The following is a 21,001-nucleotide window of genomic DNA, read 5'->3' on the forward strand; positions in this document are numbered from 1 at the left end:
TCTTCCAAACCCAGCTCTAATTCTGGGAACCACAGCCCCCATGGTGAAAACAAATTTATCAAAGGGGAAAGGTGAGAGAGAGATAAACTAGAAGCTTGGGATTGATAGAGATACACTTTCATCGTTGTCGTTCAGTCACCCAGTCGTGTCCAACTCTGCGACCCCATGGACTGCAGCACACCAGGCCTCCCTGTCCCTCACCATCTCCCGGAGTTTGCCCAAGTTCATGTTCATTGCATCAGTAATGCTGTCCAGTCACCTCAACTCTGATGTCCTCTTCTCCTTCTGGCCTCAGTCTTTCCCAGAACCAGGGACTTTTCCAATTAGTTGTCTGTTCACATCAAATAACCAAAATACTGGAGCTGCAGCTTCAGCATCAGTCCTTCCAGTGAATATTCAGGATACTCTGCTACATGTAAAATATATAACAAGGGCCTGCTGTACACCACAGGGAACTATATTCAATATCTTATGATGAACTATAATAGAAAATAATCTAAGAAGAATATATATATGCCGGGGACCAGCTCCGGCTGATCCAGGGTATTCGAAGGAGAGACGGCTTCAGCGACCTATTCAAATGTTAATTAGAGATATAAAGAGTAATAGAATGAGGATAGCTCAGTAGGAAAATTCAGTGGAGAAAACAAGCTGAGTAGCTTGGTTTACACAGAAAATCAATATAACCTGTGACACCAGCTTAGCTCTGACCACGGAGGCTGCAGGCGCCCTCTCGAATAGCGGAAGGTGCCCCACCTTAGACACCTTCTCGAGTGGGTCTTAGAAGCCAAGGCAAATAAGTGGTCACAGAGGATTTCCGCACTCCAGATGGAGACTCAGCTGGAAGTTAAGGAGAAAAATGACATGGGGAGACCAAGCTTTGGCAGGCAAGGCCCATAGCTTTATTTTCAACAGGGGCTTTTATACCCTAAGTTACACATAGAGGATAATAGGGGATGCAAAGTCAGCAGTCTTTGATCCTTATCAAAAACCAGGGTTTCTATCCTGCAAATTTATCGTATTCAAATGGTTTAGGTGACTTACATCATCTTCTGGCCAGAAGGCCTATTAACATTTTATGACTCTTGACAAAGACTTATTTTCTCTAAGAGTAATTATTTTAAGGTTTGGCGCCATCTTCCGAAAGTGTTAGATAAAATTGCATTCCTATAGGGCGGATGTGTAATGGGTTTACAACAAAGGAAAGAATTTATTACCTTAAGGGTCTAAAGTTGCTAACACTAAGGCCACTACTTATTTTTTCTACATACCAACTATATTAATTAATACACATTCAAGGATACAATACAGGGGATGTGGAAACTTGGCAACAAGCATTGGCTCATCAATGAAATCTTTTACTAGTTTTATTCTGACAGTCTCTAACTCTCTGAGAAGCTCTAAGCTAATTGAATATCTTAAGCTTCCCGTGCCTCTCAAGGCTGGGAGACTGTAAACAATCGTATGCGTAGCTGTAGGAGTCTGGGTAAACTTGTCAGGCAAGTTAGAGAGCTATTTGAGGGGTTTGGATTTAAACACTCCTAATTGCTCAGGAACTTTATTAATTGGAGCTGTAAGTTAACTCTTTGACAGAGAGAGTGAGATGGTGGTGGGGGACAGCCCCCATTAAAGTCAGAGGTGAGAGCACAAAGCAATAAAGTAGGCAGACTCTGGTTTTTTGGGGGGTAGATGCTCTAGAATATCCGGGGGGACTCCTGAGGCTTGATCCTTCCTTTGCGTATGCTGAGCCTCCTTCCTCATGACCTTTGTCACGAGTGGAATGCCTCACTGGCTCCCGGCATATATATATATATATATATATATATATATATATATATATATATATACACATACATATATATGAATAACTGTATCACTTTGCTATATGCCAGAAACCAACACAACACTATAAATCAACTCTAGTTCAATTTTTTAAAGAATACTATTACCTCCATCATGTTTTTTTCACCTAATTTTTAGTCTATATTGGAGTATGTTTGATTAACAGTGTGTGTTAGTAACAGAGTGTGTTAGTTTCCAGTGTACAGCAGTGACTCAGTTATACATATGCATATATCTGCTCTTTTGTTAATTCTTTTCCCATGTACGTTATTATAGAATACCAAGAGAGTTCCCTGCTGCTATACAGTAGGTCCTTGTTAGTTATCTGTTTTAAATACAGCAGTGTGTACATGTCAGTCCCAAACCCCTTAACTGTCCTTCCCTCCTCCCACACTTGCCCCCATAAGTTCCTTCTCTGGTCAGTGAGTCTGTTTCTGTTTTGTAAAGAAGTTTTCTCTTTTTGATTCTGTATGTAAACAATATCATAATATTTGTCTTTCTCTGTCTGACTTCAGTTCAGTCAGTCAGTTTAGTCGCTCAGTCGTGTCCGACTCTTTGCGACCCCATGAATCGCAGCACACCAGGCCTCCCTGTCCATCACCAACTCCCAGAGTTCACTCAGACTCACGTCCATCGAGTCAGTGATGCCATCCAGCCATCTCATCCTCTGTCGTCCCCTTCTCCTCCTGCCCCCAATCCCTCCCAGCATCAGGGTCTTTTCCAATGAGTCAAGTCTTCACGTGAGGTGACCAAAGTATTGGAGTTTCAGCTTCAGCATCAGTCCTTCCAATGAAAACCCAGGACTGATTACCTTTAGGATGGACTGGTTGAATCTCCTTGCAGGCCAAAGGAGTCTCAAGAGTCTTCTCCAACACCACAGTTCAAAAGCATCAATTCTTCGGTGCTCAGCTTTCTTTACAGTCCAACTCTCACATCCATACAAGACCACTGGAAAAACCATAGCCTTGACTGGATGGACCTTTGTTGGCAAAGTAATGTCTCTGCTTTTCAATATGCTATCTAGGTTGGTCATAACTTTCCTTCCAAGGAGTAAGCATCTTTTAATTTCATGGCTGCAGTCACCATCTGCAGTGATTTTGGAGCCCCCAAAAATAAAGTCTGACACTGTTTCCACTGTTTCCCCATCTATTTCCCATGAAGTGATGGGACCGGATGCCATGATCTTCGTTTTCTGAATGTTGAGCTTTAAGCCAACTTTTTCACTCTCCACTTTCACTTTCATCAAGAGGCTTTTGAGTTCCTCTTCACTTTCTGCCATAAGGGTGGTGCCATCTGCACATCTGAGGTTATTGATATTTCTCCCGGCAACCTTGATTCCAGCTTGTGCTTCTTCCAGCCCAGTGTTTCTCATGATGTACTCTGCATAGAGGTTAAATAAGCAGGGTGACAATATACAGCCTTGATGTACTCATTTTCCTATTTGGAACCAGTGTGTTCCATGTCCAGTTCTAACTGTTGCTTCCTGACCTGCATACAGGTTTCTCAAGAGTCTGACTTCACTCAGTATAATAATCTCCAGGTCCATCCATGTTGCTGCAAATGACGATTTCATTCCGTTTTCTGGCTAAGTAATATTTCACGGTATACACGGAGCACGTCCTCTTTATGCATTCATCTGTGGATGGACATTCTGATAGTTACCATGCCCTGGCTGTTGTAAATAGTGCCACAACGACCACTGGCATGCATGTGTCTTTTCAAATGCTGTTTTTCTCTGATACGTGCCCAGGAGTGGGATTGCTGGATCACATGGTAGCTGTTTTTTAGTTTTTTTATGGATCCTGCATACTGTTCTCCACTGTAACACTGTAAATCAACTATACTTCATCTTAAAAAAATGCTGTTCCCTGCATCAGATTTATTTTTCCTCTTTTTTCTTTTTCTTTTTTTCTTCTTCTTTTCTTCTATAGTACATCCGCACGGAATCGTGTTCTTTTATCCTGGTTTATAATGCAACATTCGTTTGTGTGCTTATTCAATTAATGACAATCTCCCCAACTAGACTGTGGGCTCCGTGAAGGCAGATACCATACATTGTGCTTGTTGGTCCACCACTCGAGTGATAGAGGAGCCACCCAAAAAACGTCCAAAGAAGGAAACGCTTGGGAAAGAGGGAGGGAGCAGACATCACTGACAGAGATACAACCATGGAACGTGAATGAAACCAAATCGGGGAAACAGAAATTTCTGGAGCTAGAATAACCCTGTAGGATCATGCAATGCCATACTGCAGCCACCAGGTATGTGTGGCTGTTTGGCACTTGAAAAGTAGCTACTGTGACTCCGAAACGAAATTTTAAATTTTACTGAATTTTAGTTTAAATAATTACACGAGGCTAGTAGTGCAAGTATAATTAATTCAATTCATCCATCTTACAGATAAGGGAAATAAGACCTAGAAACGCAAGTAACTTGTGTAAATCTGTTCAAGGAACCAGTTTAGAAACCAGGTCCCCTGACACCCAGTCCATACCCTGGACTGCCTTAAAGAAGATTAAACTTAAAGCCCATGTTACAGAAGGGCAAAACCCACATGAGAAGTTAGGCAGAAAAGGGCTGGAGATGCTTGGTGTACTTCAGGAACAACAAATTCATCTGTCACCTCTAGAGTCCTGAGTCTTACCTCTGGGAACTTTCCTAATCATGATCAAGTGAAGTCAGAATTATTGAAAAGGAAAATAGTAAATGAGCTTGGGGTTCTTTAAGCTTCCTTCCCTTTGACCCTCCAAACTACAATCCTCTTGAGAGGTGAGGGTTCAGTGAGAGCTCCAGGGACGGCCCCCTAAAAGGTTTTACAGAAGAGATCAAACACAGGCCAGGAAGTGTTTCCCTGATCTTTCCAACCAGGAGAAACCTCATGGCTATAGAATATCTTTCAAGCATAGAAGTGTTGGTTTCATCACATTGCAATTTGAGAGACTGTGTGGATTACAATAAACTGTGGAAAATTCTGAAAGATATGGGAATACCAGACCACCTTATCTTCCTCTTGAGAAATCTGTATGCAGGTCTGTTTAGTCATGGCTATGGTTTTTCCAGTAGTCATGTATGGATGTGAGAATTGGACTATAAAGAAAGCTGAGCACGGAAGAATTGATGTTTTTGAACTGTGGTGTTCGAGAAGACCCTTGAGAGTCCCTTGGACTGCAAGGAGATCCAGCCAGTCCATCCTAAAGGAGATCAGTCCTGGGTGTTCACTGGAAGGACTGATGCAGAAGCTGAAACTCCAATACTTTGGCCACCTCATGTGAAGAGCTGAGTTGTTCGAAAAGACCCTGATACTAGGAAGGATTGAAGGCGGGAGAAGGGGATGACAGAGGATGAGATGGTTGGATGGCATCATTGACTCAACGGACATGAGTTTGAGTAAGCTCTGGGAGTTGGTGATAGACAGGGAGGCCTGGTGTGCTGCAGTCCATGGGGTCGCAAAAAGACGGACATGACTGAGCAACTGAACTGAACTGAATGTGGAAAAGCACAGCCAAAGGAGACAAAGCAAAATGCAGAGTCAACAGAATAGGTCCATTTTCACAAAATCATTTGAGAGCTTAATAACTCATTCAGAAGAGTAGCACTTTTAATATCTTTTTTTGCCGTTTGAGGTTAAGCTTTGAAAAAAATCAAAGGCCCATTTACTAAAAACGTGGAGATTTTCAAGTTCTCTTTAAAAGAATCATTTCCCTTTCATTAAATATGAAACTCCTGTGATATTTTCTTTTAATATTGTCACTACCCCTCTATTGCTGGCAAGGCCTTCATTTTTGGCTTAAAGATGTATTACCAATTCTCTGTGACTTGATGAAGCCAAAACCAGCTGCAAGGAAGATGATTCCCCAAAACATCTTCCAAGTCTCCATTTCAGACATGTATCTAGAGAGAAAAAGATACCTCTGAATTAAAATTATGTATTCATACAGTTAAAAATGAGTGCATATCATATTGTATATTCATTATACTTCAATACGGGTTATTCTTTTATATGTATACCTGTGGCTGATTCATGTTGAGGTTTGACAGAAAACAACAAAATTCTGTAAAGCTATTATCCTTCAACTAAAAAATAAATTAATTAAAAAAAAAAAACAGAAACAGACACAACTATGTCTTTCCCCAGACCAACAGAAGTGTTATAAAACTGAAGAAGGACATGTTACCACGTGTTTTTTTTTTTTTGATTATGCAAGGAAAATGGTCTTGCTGACCCAATTCTGGAAGATTCTGTAAACAGTATGTACTGCAGACTTCAACTGTTTAAAGTTGTCCAGATATGGCTATAAATGAGGAAGCATACAGGCATAGGGTAGAACCACTGTTCCGCACACTAAAGTCATTTGGTGGAACAGAAACATTTCTGGATGAGTTTGCCTGTATTTTTATACAAGCATTGAATGACCTGGTAAACATTGTGGCATAAGGAAATACTCAAGTATCTCAGAAGGACACCTGTCTGATAAAACCAAGCTATCCTGAGAATATTTAATGAGTTCCCAGAAGAAGCAAAACCACCAGACTTCTCTACCCTAAACTTGGATCTATTTTCAAAGGTTCCCACGGTAATTATCCACTTCCAATACCATTTCTAATTTTTGACTCTGAGATGCTCCATATGTTTAAAAATAAGAACAACACAGCAATCACCTTGAATGAATGACACGCTCCACCTGGAACAGGGAACACCTCATCTTTATGGCTGACCTCACAGCCGTTCCCTACAGAGTGCAGTGGGGTTAAAAGTGAGGATTCTTGGAGACAGGTGGCCTAGGTTTGAATCCCAGATCCTCTACTTCATGGTTGATCTTGGGCAAGTTGTTTCTCTTCTCAGTTTCCCCATTTGTAAAATGGGGGCATAATAGCATCTGCCTCAATCAAATGAGTTCATTATTGTAAAAGAGTTTGTGCCTGGAACATAAAACCACTCTTTAAGTTCTCATTAAATAAGTCTTCTTGGAAATCTGTTATGTAAAAGTGAAAATGTATTCCCACTCATTTGCAACTCAGAATCTGTGGAGGTAGAGGATTACTAGCACTTTGCATTGTATATTAATAAGGCAGTTATTCTGTTGTGCTTATTTTAATTTATATCTTTTATTTGGCTTAATTTTCACTTTCAATCAATTGTTCCTTGGTAAGTTATTGTGCTAATCTCTATGTTTGTCATCTGAAATCTAGGAAAGAACCAGCTAAGCAGAACTTACTCTGCTTGTTTTGCTGGTGGAAATGAAAAAAAATCAGGTCCCAGAAAGGCTTAAGTAGTGTTCCAGGGATGCATAGCCATGCAGTCAGGTTTTGTCCCCGGTAACATGACTCCAGGTCCAGCACATTGCTGTATCTCAGACATCTGTTTCGAACCCTTCAAAGAAGACCTCCAAAGTCCAGACTGTCACTCAGCTCCCTAGAGTCCACCTTCAAGTAAAATGAAGATCTAAAGCAATTTACCTTGGGGTAATAATGTGAGCTCAAGCCCTCTTTAAACTTATCAAGGAATTTAAGCAAAAAAATCTCATATCGTCTAAATCACTTTGCAGTCTCAAGCCCTGTAAGCAAAATATGTGTAGAAATGATATCATGATGCCCGGAAATAGCAGCCACCCAATGGCTGAGTTCTCTCTGCACAAGGTGTAAATGTAGCCACCCTGCTTCTCTAAGACACATTTCTACCGTGCATGCTTCATTTTCTCCTTGAGAGTGACTCAAGGCTGTGAGATAACCACACCTGTTTATTATTTCACACCAACAGAAAATACTGGGAGAAGTCTTGACTTCAAAGGATGCCCATGGCCCTTGATTCTGGTTTCAGCTTGACCTCTGACTCTGTGGACTTGAGCAAGCCAGTTCACCTCTCAGGGTTGACGTGATGACTCTAGTGGGGCTTGGCAGTGAATTGTTGTTGTTGTTTAGTCGCTAACTCACGTTCAACTCTTTGTGACTCCCATGGACTCCAACACGCCAGGCTTCCCTGTCCTTCACCATCTCCCAGAGCTTGCTCAAACTCATGTCCTGTGAGTTGGTGATGCCATCCAACCATCTCATCTTCTGTCACCCCCTTCGTCTCCTTCCCTCAGTCTTTCCCATCATCAAGCACTGACTTCGGACACCTATAATATTGCCAACTATATTACAAGCCTTCCTTAGGGCAATAATCCAGTGATTTTCCAACGAATAGGTGTGATATAATTGGATTTCTCTGTTCCTCAGTTTGCACATCAACCTCCCATTAACGAATCTGTAAGGAGACTTACAAGTAATTTGAGAAAAGATACTTCAAGAATAACTTTCTATTCCCCAACAAACTTTCGTCTAATAACAAATAAATGAGAGGATGACTCTTAAAGAATAGACTGCTCTAATGGATTAAGGACAGTGTTAGGTTAAAGAGATTGAGTTTTATAGAGCCAGGAAGAATGATCCAAAATAAACTCATGCATTATGATTAGATAATTGCTATCATTACAGTAAGATACCATACATCATTTTTTTTAGTTCTTAGGTTATAAGGCTAGGTGAAATATAAAACCTTGAAGTAGAATATCTACATTTTTAAATTTCTTTATGTCCTAATTATTAGCATTAATGCAATTAATCATAAGAAATGAGAAGTATTTTTAGTTAGTTGTAAACCAAGCACTTGTAAACAAAGGGCTTCCCTGGTGGCTCAGATGGTAAAGAATCCGCCTGCAATGTGGGAGACCTGGGTTCGATCCCTGGCTTGGGAAGATCCCCTGGAGGAGGGCATGGCTACTCACTCCAGTATTTTTGCCTGGAGAATCCCATGGACAAGGAGCCTGGCAGGCTACAGGCCATGGGGTCACAAAGAGTCGGACATGACTGAGCAACTAGGAACAAACAAAGCCCTAGGGCTGTTTATGGAAATCTAGTGGGAAACTCAAAATTCATAAGCATTTTACAGCTGTGCATGTGTGTGTGTGCTGTGTCAATGAGGAGAAAAATGTTTGTAGATTGACTTAATGTCTACATTATATATACTATTTCATGAGGATGTTTATATCTAATTTAAGCTGAAGGGGGTGAGACATGCAGGGCTCATTGTGGAGGCCAAAACTGGAAGTCATTAAATGAGTTGTAATTAGGCAGGAATAGCATAGGATACTGATTCTAGAAATAATTCTAGTGGGTTTGGGTAGAGAGAGAATTCTCTCAAACTCTGTTGCTCAAATAGTTATCTGAAAGGTCTACTTTTAAAGATTACTTCCTTCAGTTAAATTACTTTGCAACCACCATAGTAATAATTGATTCAGGGAAGAATCATCAAGAGATTTTAACACCACTGGGTAAAAGTGTGTTAGGAACAGGATTTTAACAGTTTCAAAGTATCTTCTGACAAATTACTTATAAATTACTGAGGACAAAGAAAAGTACAATGGAGAAATATGGACAAAGCTTAACCTGGTTATCAGAATTAATATCAATGATAACAGGATAAACTAATATCACATCCCTTTCATGGATCACAGCCTTGTCATGGTGAAGGGATTTGAGTAATTCAATGAAGATATGAGCCATACTGCACAGGGCCACCCAAGATGGACGGGCCATAGTGAAGAGTTCTACCAAAATGTGGTCTGCTGGAGGAGGAAATGGCAACCCATTCCAGGACTCTTACATGAGAAACCCATGAACAGTATAAAAAGAGAAGACGACCTGATACCAGAAGAAGAGTGTCCCACCTTGGAAGTTGTCCAATACGCTACTGGGGGAAAGCTGAGGGCCATTACTGATAGAGCCAGAAAGAAGGAAGAAGCTGGACCAAAGCAGAAATGATGCTCAGTTGTGGATCTGTCTGGTGGTGAAAGTAAAGTCCAATGCTGTAAGGAACAATATGGCAAAGGAACCTGGAATGTTAGGTTCATGAATCAAGGTAAGTTAGATGTGGTCAAGCAGCGGATGGCAAGATTGTACATTGACATCTTAGGAATCAGTGAACTAAAATGGGTGGGAATGGGCAAATTTAATTCGATGACCATTATATCTACTACTCTAGGCAAGCGTCCCTTAGAAGAAATGGAATAACCTTCACAGTTAACAAAATAGTTCAATATGCAGTACTTGGGTGCAATCTGAAAAACAACAGAATGATCTTGGTTCATTTTCAAGACAAACCATTCAACATCACAGTAATCCAAGTCTATGCCCCAACTACTAATGCTGAAGAAGCTGAAGCTGAATGGTTCAATGAAAACCTACAACATCTTCTACAACTAATACCAAAAAAGATGTCTTTTTCATCATAGGGGATTGGAATGCAAAAGTAGGAAGTCAAGAGATACATGGAATTAAAGGCGAGTTTGTCCTTGGAGTACAAAATGAAGCAGGGCAAAGGCTAACAGAATTTTGTCACGAGAACATGCTGGTCATAGTAAACACCCTTTTCCAACAACCCAAGAGATAGCTCTACACATATGCATCTACATCAGATGGCCAAGATAAAAATCAGATTGGTTATGTTTTTTATAGCTGAAGATGGAGAAGCTCTATACAGACAGCAAAAACAAGACTGGGAGTTGACTGTGGCTCAGACCATGAGCTCCTTATTGCAAAATTCAGCTTAAATTGAAGAAAGTAGGGAAAACCATTAGGCCATTCAGGTATGACCTAAATCAAATCCCTTATGATTATACAGTAGAGGTGATGAATAGATTCAAGGGATTATATCTGATAGAGTACCTGAAGTACTATAGATGGAGGTTCATTACATTGTACAGGAGGTGGTGACCAAAACCATTCCCAAGAAAAAGAAATGGAAGAAGGCAAAGTGGTTGTCTGAAGAAGTTTTTACAAATAACTGAGGATAGAAGAGAAGTGAAAGGAAAGGGAGAAGAAGAAAGACATACCCAACTGAAGGCAGAATCCCAGAGAATAGCAACGAGAGATAAGAAGCCCTTCTGAAATGTGCAATGCAAAGGCATAGAGGAGAACAATGGAATGGGAAAGATATCTTCAAGAAAATTGGAGATATCAAGGCAACATTTCATACAAGGAAGAACACAGTAAAAGACAAAAATGATTAAGGACCTAACAGAAGCAGAAGAGATTAAGAAGAGGTGGCAAGAATAAGCAGAACTATGAAAAGCAGTGTTAATGACTCCCATAACTCACCTGGAACCAGACATCCTGGAGTGTGAAGTCAAGAGGGCCTTAGGAAACATCACTACAAACTAAGCTAGTGGAGGTAATGGAATTCCAGGTGAGCTCTTCAAAATTCTAAAAGATGGTGCTTTTAAAGTGCTGCACTCAATATGCCAGCAAACTTGGAAAACTCAGCAGTGGCCACAGAATTGGAAAAGGTCAGTTTTTGTTCTAATCCCAAAGAAGGTCAATGCCAAAGAATGTTCTACTGCTGCTGCTGCTGCTGCTGCTGCTGCTGCTGCTGTGTCACTTCAGTCATGTCTGACTCTGTGAGACCCCATAGATGGCAGCCCACCAGGCTCCCCCGTCCCTGGGATTCTCCAAGCAAGAACACTGGAGTGGGTTGCCATTTCCTTCTCCAATGCATGAAAGTGAAAAGCGAAAGAGAAGTCGCTCAGTCATGTCCCGGCTCTTTGTGACCCCATGGACTGCAGCCTACCAGGCTCCTCCACCCATGGGATTTTCCAGGCAAGAGTACTGGAGTGGGGTGCCATTGCCTGTTCTAACTACTGCACAACTGCACTCATTTCACATGCTAACAGGGCTTCCCATGTGGCACTAGTAGTAAAGAACCTGCCTACCAATGTAGTGACATGGGATCAGTCCCTGGGTCAGGAAGATCCCCTGAAGGAGGGCATGGCAACCCACTCCAGTATTCTTGACTGGAGAATCCTATGGTCAGAGGAGCCTGGCGGGCTGCAGTCCATGGGATCACACAGAATCAGACACGACTGAAGCAACTTAGCACAGCACAAGCTAGCTGTGTGGATCACAACAAACTGTGGAAAATTCTTAAAAAGATGGGAGTACTAGACCACCTTACCTGTATTCAGACATAGAACAACTGACATGGTCTAGCAAGATGTACTCTGCATATAAGCTAAATAACCAGGGTGACAGTACACAGCTTTGTCATACTCGTTTCCCAAGAAAGGAATATGACAAGGCTGCATATTTTCATCCTGCTTATTTAACTTACATGCAAAGTACATCGTGTGAAATGCAGGGCTGGATGAAGCACAAGCTCGAATCAAGATTCCTGGGAGAAATATCAACAACCTCAGATATGAGATAATACCACTCTAATGGCCAAAACTGAAGAGGAACTAAAGAGCTCTCTCCTCTCAAAGAGGAGAGTGAGAAAGCAGGCTTGAAACTCAACATTAAGAAAACTAAGATCATGGCATCTGGTCCTATCACTTCATGGCAAATAGAAGGGGGAAAAGCGGAAGCACAGACAGATTTTCTCTTTTCGGGCTCCAAAATCACTGCAGATGGTGACTGCAGCCATGAAACTAAAAGATACTTGCTCCTTGGAAGGAAAACTATTACCAACCTAGACAGCATATTCAAAAGCAGAGACATTACTTTGCCAACAAAGGTCCATCTAGTCAAAGCTATGGGTTTTCCAGTAGTCATGTATGGATGTGAGAGTTGGACTATAAAGAAAGCTGAGTGCCAAAGAATTGATGCTTTTGAACTGTGGTGTTGGAGAAGACTCTTGAGAGTCCCTGGGACTGCAAAGAGATCCAACCAGTCCATCCTAAAGGAGATCAGTCCTGGGTGTTCATTGGAAGGACTGATGTAGAAGCTGAAACTCCAATCCTTTGGCCACCTGATAAGAAGAACTGACTCATTTGAAAAGACCCTGATGCTGGGAAAGATTGAAGGTGGGAGGAGAAGGGGATGACAGAGGATGAGATGGCTGGATGGCATCACCAACTCGATGGATATGAGTTTGAGCAAGCTCTGGGAGTTGGTGATGGACAGGGAAGCCTGGCGTGCTGCAGTCCATGGGATCGCAAAGAGTCAGACACGACTGAGCGACTGAACTGAACAGTGCTTTATACAAAAGTGTCCTTCAAGGTTTCTGTTCTTCCTCCATGGACCACTCAGCAGTAAAATGAAAAGATACCATCTCTAATGTTCTATGCCAGGGGCTCTCAAACTTGAGCATTGCATCAGAATCACCCAGAGAATTTGTCAAAACCGAGCTCTGAAGCCCACCTCCAGTGGTTCTGATTCAGCAGGTCCAAGGTGGGACCTGAGAATTTGAATGCTGAGCTAGTCCAAGGAAGCACACTTTTAAAATCATTCTTCTGTGTACTTAGCACGCAGCAGTTCCCACTCAGACAGATGTCTGCTCTGTTTACCTTCAAGAGCATCTCTAGCTCCACATGGAGAAAATCAAGTGTCTATTATCAACCACGTGGGGAAAGGGAAGAGATGATCAATTAAAGAATGTTTTCTTTGTGTACACATGACCAAGAGGTAAGCAGAAGCTTCAATATATTTGGATGAAAGACCCAGCATGAATGTGCAAGATTAAACACATTTTTCTGATTTTCTTTTGATTATACTTTATTCTCTGAAATCCAGTGACATGTTCCCTTTTTATTTTTTATTATTCCCAGTTACTTAAGCAGGATTATTTTAAGCACTATAGTTTTGGTTTTCTCACAAGGCAGCCCTGCTGTGTACCACATCTGGGCAACAGGAAGTCGCAGAAGACAAACAATTAGGGAACATGAACAGATTCTTCTATACACATCACATTAGGATCCACACAGCATGTTTGACAGTCAAAAGAACACTAAAGGTTAGCCTTTAACCATCACATAAACATTAACATTTGCTTCCGTGCCCATTCACAAATCTTTTAACAACCTGGACAAATATCCAACTTTGTTGTAGAAAATTCGAGAGAGACTCCACCAAACATTTCAATGACAATGTGTCATTAGACTCAGAAAAAAAATTAAAATAAAATGCAGAACTATAGAGCATTCCTCCAGGGAGGGATAAGGATTACAACAGTGGAGTTCCGCAGAGCACAGCACATCACAATACATGGAGCTGATGGCCATGGTACTTCCATCAGCTGTAATCATTACTAGGTTGGAACACAATGAATTTGTGAAGTGTTCAAAGTCTGGGAACAGAACACAATCTCAGCTGTTGGGAAGTTTTAAACCATCACCCTCTGCACATCCCGATCCATCTAGTTTCCCATGATGCCTGGTTCATACCTCAATTACGCATTTATTCTATTGCTTGTTATTCACCTGATATTTATATCCCTCACCAAGCTGGGAACACACAGAAGGCAGAGCCTCGATCTGGGAATTCTTCGCAGTGCTGGGAACATTGAAGCCAACTAATAAATCTTTCTTCTTTTATGATCACTATATAAAAGATTGAACAAACTGCCTAAATAATTCAATTCAAAGAAAAAAGAATATTTATTCAAAATCCTAAGTTGTGTGTGGCTTAAAAACTCCATCACCCCAGCACTTCATGAACTTAGACTCATTAGAGAAACAGGAGTAACCACCCTGTCTTTCTGAAGCACTTCATTCAGGATGGACGCCTACAATCCATGAGGCAGATGGAGCATCTCCAAAGACTTGGGCGGGCCAGGGCACTCCGACGCTTGGTGCTGCCTGACACCAGGGAACAGAAAGAGCAGGCCATCACAGTGAATAAGGACAAGATCCAAAGGCCCCTGGCCACTGTCCAGACTGACATCATTACGGTCCTTTAGTGCTTTCATATCCTTTAAGAAGAAGATTGCTCCAGAAACTGCAGAAGGAAGTATAATGAGGAGCAGTAAAAACTGCACAGAACTTGATTTTGAATTTTCTAGTTCAGGCCTCAGCCCCGCTACATTCTTATTACATGGCTTCCTGTAGTCTCTTAAACTCTCTGAGGTTCAGTTCTGTCAGCATAAAATAAAAGCCACTTGCTATCACCACTTGGCCAGGTTATGGTGAGGTCAGCATATGCTAATGGGGGACGAAGGATTTTGTAAAAAGCCATACAACTTGAGAAGTTACCATCACCTTTGTATGGCAGTAATATTTGGAACAAAATCCCCTAAATTTACTCCTTTCTAATTGACAGAATCAAACCTCAACGTTTTTCATTCCGAGAGAGATGCTTTCCTTGAATCAGGGGACTGTGACTACTGTTTGTTTTATTAAGCCTCTGAAATAACCATGCTACCGTTCCAGGTGAATTTGAGGTTCTTGCTTCCTCCAGAAAGAATCTGGAGATGAGGTCAGAGTGGATTTATCTAGAGAGAAACACTCCACAGGCAAGAGGGTGGGCCATCTGAGAGGGAGAGAGCAGCCTTGAAACACGGCATGGTTGAATCCTCCTACTCATTAGCTCATTTCATAGGCTAATGAGTGGGAGGGTCATTCCAATTATTTTCAGGAAGGGATGGGGATTTTCCAGGATTTGAGCAACCACCCACTTTTTCACCTTTTATGGTTGGTCTCAGAACTGTCAAAATGCTGGTGAGTGTGTCATTTAGCTAATGCATTACAATGAACGCATAACGAGGCTCAAGGTCTACTGAAGTCAAATCTTCCAACCAGTTTTTGTCATGTCCTATGGCAGTTCCATTCCTTTGAAGGTTGTGCCCTGCCCCTTCTCTCCTGTTTCATCACGATGAAATTGAGAATTGGGATTGTCACAAACTTTTTAAAGCAGTGAGAGAAGACTCCATAAATCACAGGAGTCAGGTACCAAGTGTGACAGAACGCTGGTGGCAGTGTGGTCACCTAGTTGAGAAAAACTCTTTTAAACCAGCGGTCAGGCTTCCCTGGTGGCTCAGACAGTAAAGTGTCTGCCTGCAATGCAGGAGACCCGGTTTGATCCCTGGGTAGCGAAGATCCCCTGGGGAAGGAAATGGCAACCCACTCCAGCATTCTTGCCTGGAGAATCCCATGGACAGAGGAGCCTGGTGGGCTACAGTCCATAGGTCACAAAGAGTCGGACACAACCAAGTGACTTAACCCAATCCCAAGTACTCTTGAGTTAATGTTTTGCCTGCAGGACTTCAGCTTAAAATCACTAGGTGACCTTAAACTATTCTTCGTATCTTTTTTAAATATCTTCAATAGTGTATAATAAAATTTTTAAAGACAAACTGAAAAAAAAAAAAAACCCACTAAATGCAGCAACACCATCCTATCGAGCCTCAGAAAGATCAAGACACTACTTTACAGATCATGGGATGCATTGGCTAGGCTACAAAACTCTCTAAATGTCACCTGATTATATTCTGCGGATTCCGAACGTGTCACTTACTCCTTCCCTCTTCTGAGAAATCTGCACACCATTCCTCAGCCTCAATACATGTGCACACATGTACACACACCCATGCATACACATACACCTGGCAGTCTGTTATTCATCTTCCAAAACCCAACTCAAATGTCACCTCCCTGACTCGAGCCTGCTAGCAAATTGTTCCCTGTTCTGTGTGCCCTCTGAAACATGCACATGTATTTCAATTAAAAAAAAAAAATAGCTGGGATTTGTGAAGACTATGTCTTCATCACTTACATACACTCAGCACTGAGAACAGTTCCCGTTTTGGCTCTCTCTTTTCTTGCTTCCTTTTCCCTTTCTCCCTTCATTTCTCCCGAGTTCATGCAACTGCAGCGTGGGAGCACAGCCCTGACCCAAGGGGTCTTCATTAACTCCTTTCCCGTGTGCCCACCCCAAATCCAATCCGTCAGGAAACCCTCTCAGCTCCACCTCTAAAGCTCCCCCTCTAGAACTGATCCTATCTCTCCAGCATAGAGCAAATAGCCTAGGTCAAGCTGATGTCGTCTTTCTTGCCTGATTCCTACAACCTTCATGGGCGTCCCTGCTTTTAACCTGTCTCCCTGCAGTCAATTAAATCCAGGGCAATCCTTTGAAAGCCTAAGTCAACTCTGCTCAGATCCTTCCAACAGCTCCTTGTTTCACTCAGAGTAAAAAGACACAGCAGGCTATTTGGGGTCCTGTGTGATCTGCCCACGGTTTTCTCTATGACTCATGTCTTAGCTTGTTCATTCCGTTCTGATCATTGTGGCCACCTGACTGCTCTTCAAACGAGCCAGTTACTCTCCCCATCCAGGGTCTCTGCACAAGCTGCTTCCTCTGTCTGGAACATGTCTCCCCATATATCCACGTGGCCAATTCCCCAGCCTCCCTCAAATCTTTGCCAACGTCACCTTCTCAAAAAGCTCCAACCCCAGTCATTCTATTTAAAACTGCTACCCACCTCATCTCTCAGCACCCCCAATCCCCCACCCTATCCTGCATCTCCTCTTCACCTTCTAACATGCCCTACAATATTTATCCTGGCTTTTATTAATTACCTGTTGTCACACCCCTGAGTTCAGCTAGAATAGAAGCACCATGAGGCAACTTTCTTTATCCATGATGGATCCCCAGCACCTGGCACACAGGAGGTGTTCAACCTACTCAAATACTTGTTGCATGAGTACATTTGCTCAGTGACATTCTGTTCTTAAGAGAGAATGTTCTGTACCAGGATTCAGAGGCACTCAGGAAGATTGCTGCCTCCTAGGGCGTTGTTTTTCATAAATGGAGGACCAAGCCACCCGGGTTCACTTTTACATTTTAATGACAACTATATTTTTAATTCACCTGTGTTAAAAATACAGTCAGAACAAACAGCATAAAACTAAACATTTGGCAGATTCATAGAATAAGGAAAACCAGATCATAGGCACCGTATTTGAAGGGGACTTGGTGTAAGATCTCTGAGAACTGGAGACAGAGCTGGTCCAGACTGCAACCCATGCCCAAGGTGAGGATGGAGGCAGTGGGAACGGTGAATCTTTCAAAACTCACAACCAGAAAAACTCACTTAGATGGTGAGTTGCTCAAACATAAAAACAAGATTATGTTAGAATATTTGGACAAAACGATTCCCTATATGATCTTTTTTTAAAGAGTCTTCAGGTTCAGGATATTTGAGGTCAAAATATCAGTAGACAGTATTTATCATTTCACTTCCTAGTGACTCTGTAATATGCCACACCTGCTGTTTCTGCAAAAAGGTGGACAGGGCCTTGTCACTCCTGGCCAGCTGCAGAATAAACCCATCCACAGACCTTTCAGTACCCATTCTTATGAGTCAGAAATGACCAGAGAGAATTCTGTGATGGCCTAGGGGCTACGCACTCAGGGCCTGAAACTAAAACAGCATCATCGTATATTTTGTATTCCCTGGGCCTGGTTCTTAGCCTTTGAATATCCCTACAAAGAGAATTAAAAGGCAATAGATTTTTCCCCTACAGATCTTGTGGAATAACTCTCAACCAATATTCTTTCACCCCACACCTAATAGTTATCACCATCCCTATGCTTGCTCAGTGAATTTAAATTTAGAAATTTCATCCCCAGTTGTCTAAGAATTTCACACAAAATCTCATCCTGATCAATTTCACACGAACTTTTCTTGAAGTGCTTTATACAAACAAACATTTTCCTGAACTCTAGAGAGCAAATGATATGCTTGCTGAAGTATTTAGAGAGAAGTGTATGGATGTCTATAATTTACTTAAAAATTCATTTTAAAAAGATAGATTAATGGGTGAATAGAGGGATGGATATGCAGTTAAATAACTGTATTAAAATGTTAATGGTGAATCTGGGTGACGTGTATACATGGATTCTCTGTGAATTTTAAAAATTTTGTTATATGTTTGAAGTTTTTCATTGAAAAATCTAAATAATCACCATAAAAAGGAATGACATAACACTATCTGCAGCAACATGGATGAACCTCGTACAGAATTATTGTACTAAGTGAAGGAAACCAGACAGAGGAAGACAAGTATCATACGATATCGCTTATATGTGGAAACAAACAAAAAGGAATCAAATGAACTTATTTACAAAACAGAAAGAGACTCAGAGACATAGAAAACAAGGGTGAAAGATGGAAGAGGGATAAGTTAGGAGGTTGGGATTAACACACACACTCTACTTCCAAATAACTCACAGACCAAGTAGATTATAATAGAGATGGAAATAGGAAGAACTGACAATGAAAATACAATGTGTCAAAACTTGTCACATGTAGACGAAGAAGCAGCAGTTTCATCAGACTCTTGAGTCTAAATACTTTTATCAGGAAAGAGTAAAAGGCAGAGCAGGAGGATCAGCCCCGCACACAGGTGGGTGGATGCAAAGCCAGCTCAGCATGACTGTCTTAGCAGGAGGATCAGCCTCGCACACACGAGGGTGGATGCAAAGCCTGCTCAGCATGACTGTCTTAGCAGGAGGATCAGCCTCGCACACATGAGGGTGGATGCAAAGCCTGCTCAGCATGACTGTCTTAGCAGGAGGATCAGCCTCGTACACACGAGGGTGGATGCAAAGCCAGCTCAGCATGACTGTCTTTCATCAGAATATTTCTGGACATGAATATTAGTTTTCTCCTGTTGATTTATAACGTTTAAATTTAACTGACTTTTGGCCGGCTTACGGGATTCAGAGCTTGGACACGTCTCGTGCTGTGCTGTGCATCCGTTACTTGGTAAAGGTTTAACTATTCCCCTCATATGCAGAAGTCAATAGTGCTATTTTACAAAACATTCCCAGCTCCTCTCAGTTGTTATGAAGCGTCCGTGGTAATGTATTGCTACGTGTCTAATCATCACATGACTCAGCGCCTCGTTGCAGTGTTAGGTGGCGTCAGCATGAAGTACATTTTTGTTGGGTTAACCCACTGAGATTTTGACTCCTTTTGTTACTGCAGGATGATAAACCGATCCTGATTTGTGGCTATGGGATGATGCTGTTAGAATCTTGGCAGTGAAAAGAATAGCAATCCATGTTATACGTTAGCAAAATACTTAATAAAGCTATCACCTGCCATTAAAAAGCATACACGCTGCTATATATTAAATAGATGAATGACAAGGACCTACTATTTAGTACAATATTTTGTAATAACCTATAAGTGAACAGAATCAGGAAAAGAATATTTATTTATTTACTTCTGAATCACTGTGCAGTACACCTGAAGCTAACATGATACTGTAAATCCACTATACTTGAATTTTTAAAAACTCTAATCATTTAAACTACTTATCAAAATTGTATATCAGGTTATATGAACCCTGGCAAGCTAGACAGAAAAAAAAAAAAAACTCCTATTTCTAGCTTAAAATTCTCCCATACACCCCAGGAATGCTCTCAGGTAAAAAATGCTCATTTTTTAAACTGAGTTTTCTATTTCTACTAAGCTTGTTTGTTCATTCAGTCTTTAAGGTTTTCTTCTTCCTTTCTTCTTACCATTTTAACATTAATCTTCATTTTTAAAGTCTCCCAAAGATTTGCACCAATGAAATAATTCATTGAATTCACATGAGTCTGCCTAAGTCAGGTTCCCCCGTCCACACAGATGGTAAATTTCAGGTACAATTTCAAAATATTTCACATCTCCCTGCTTAATAAAAGTTCAGAGAGTTACAGACCCCTTGGTAACATAGTCTTCATTTTAGAGGCTGCTCTTTCTATGTATATCTAGCAAACACTCTTGGTCTTTTCCTCTATGTCTTTATCCCCATCTCACTTTCTTTCCTGTTCTTTGCCGTCTGAGGTTCCCCGCTCTCTGTTTCTCCTCTGTCTGTCTATGCATCTCTCTCCCTTTCTGGAAATGAAAGAAAAGCAGTGCATTTGCAAAAATAAATGGAATAGCTAGAGTTCTCACTTATATAAAACTCTCCCTGGGAAGAAGAATTTCCTCTTACCTGGCAAAACCTTTCAGGCTGGCCCTTTCAATTTCTCCTGCTTGCCTTCATTCCTTGAGAAGCTGCTTAAGCCTCCGGAATTCCCTCGAGTGCAGGAAGGCTCCAGGACACAAAGACCCGTGGCTTTTCCAGTGTTTAGTCCTTTCCCCGGGGGAGACGAAGGGGAGGGAGGGGAGGAGCAAAGTGTGTTTGCGGACACTGACAGATCACTTGTGCTCCTGCTCACCATTGAATAAAATGGTCCTTTATGCTGTCAACACTGGTCTCAAAAATGAATACAAAACCTTGCCAGGGAGAGCATTCTCAAAAAAAAAAAAAAAAAGTAATAATAATAAAGTAAGGGCTTCCCTGGTGGCTCCGTGGTAAAAAATCTGCCCGCCAATGCAGGAGACACGTGTTCGATCCCTGGGCTGGAAAGATCCTAC

At 41.5% G+C, this 21,001-nt stretch overlaps 1 protein-coding gene across 2 annotated transcripts in view; it reads right to left on the reverse strand.

Annotated features, from left to right (window-relative positions):
* Positions 1–20,703, reverse strand: part of LOC113896956 (collagen alpha-4(VI) chain-like) — a 140,225-nt gene extending 119,522 nt beyond the window's left edge. For both annotated transcript variants that reach the window (XM_027549124.1, XM_027549118.1), the window contains exons 1-2: positions 20,577–20,703; positions 5,645–5,733 (exon numbers count right to left, since the gene is read on the reverse strand). In XM_027549124.1, coding sequence (XP_027404925.1) covers positions 5,645–5,729 — 85 coding nt within the window. In that variant the 5' untranslated portion in view covers positions 5,730–5,733; positions 20,577–20,703. The remainder of the gene's footprint in view (positions 1–5,644; positions 5,734–20,576) is intronic.
* Positions 20,704–21,001: the final 298 nt, after the last annotated feature.

Source organism: Bos indicus x Bos taurus, chromosome 1, assembly GCF_003369695.1.
Source record: "Bos indicus x Bos taurus breed Angus x Brahman F1 hybrid chromosome 1, Bos_hybrid_MaternalHap_v2.0, whole genome shotgun sequence".
In the NCBI taxonomy this organism is placed as follows: domain Eukaryota; kingdom Metazoa; phylum Chordata; class Mammalia; order Artiodactyla; family Bovidae; genus Bos; species Bos indicus x Bos taurus.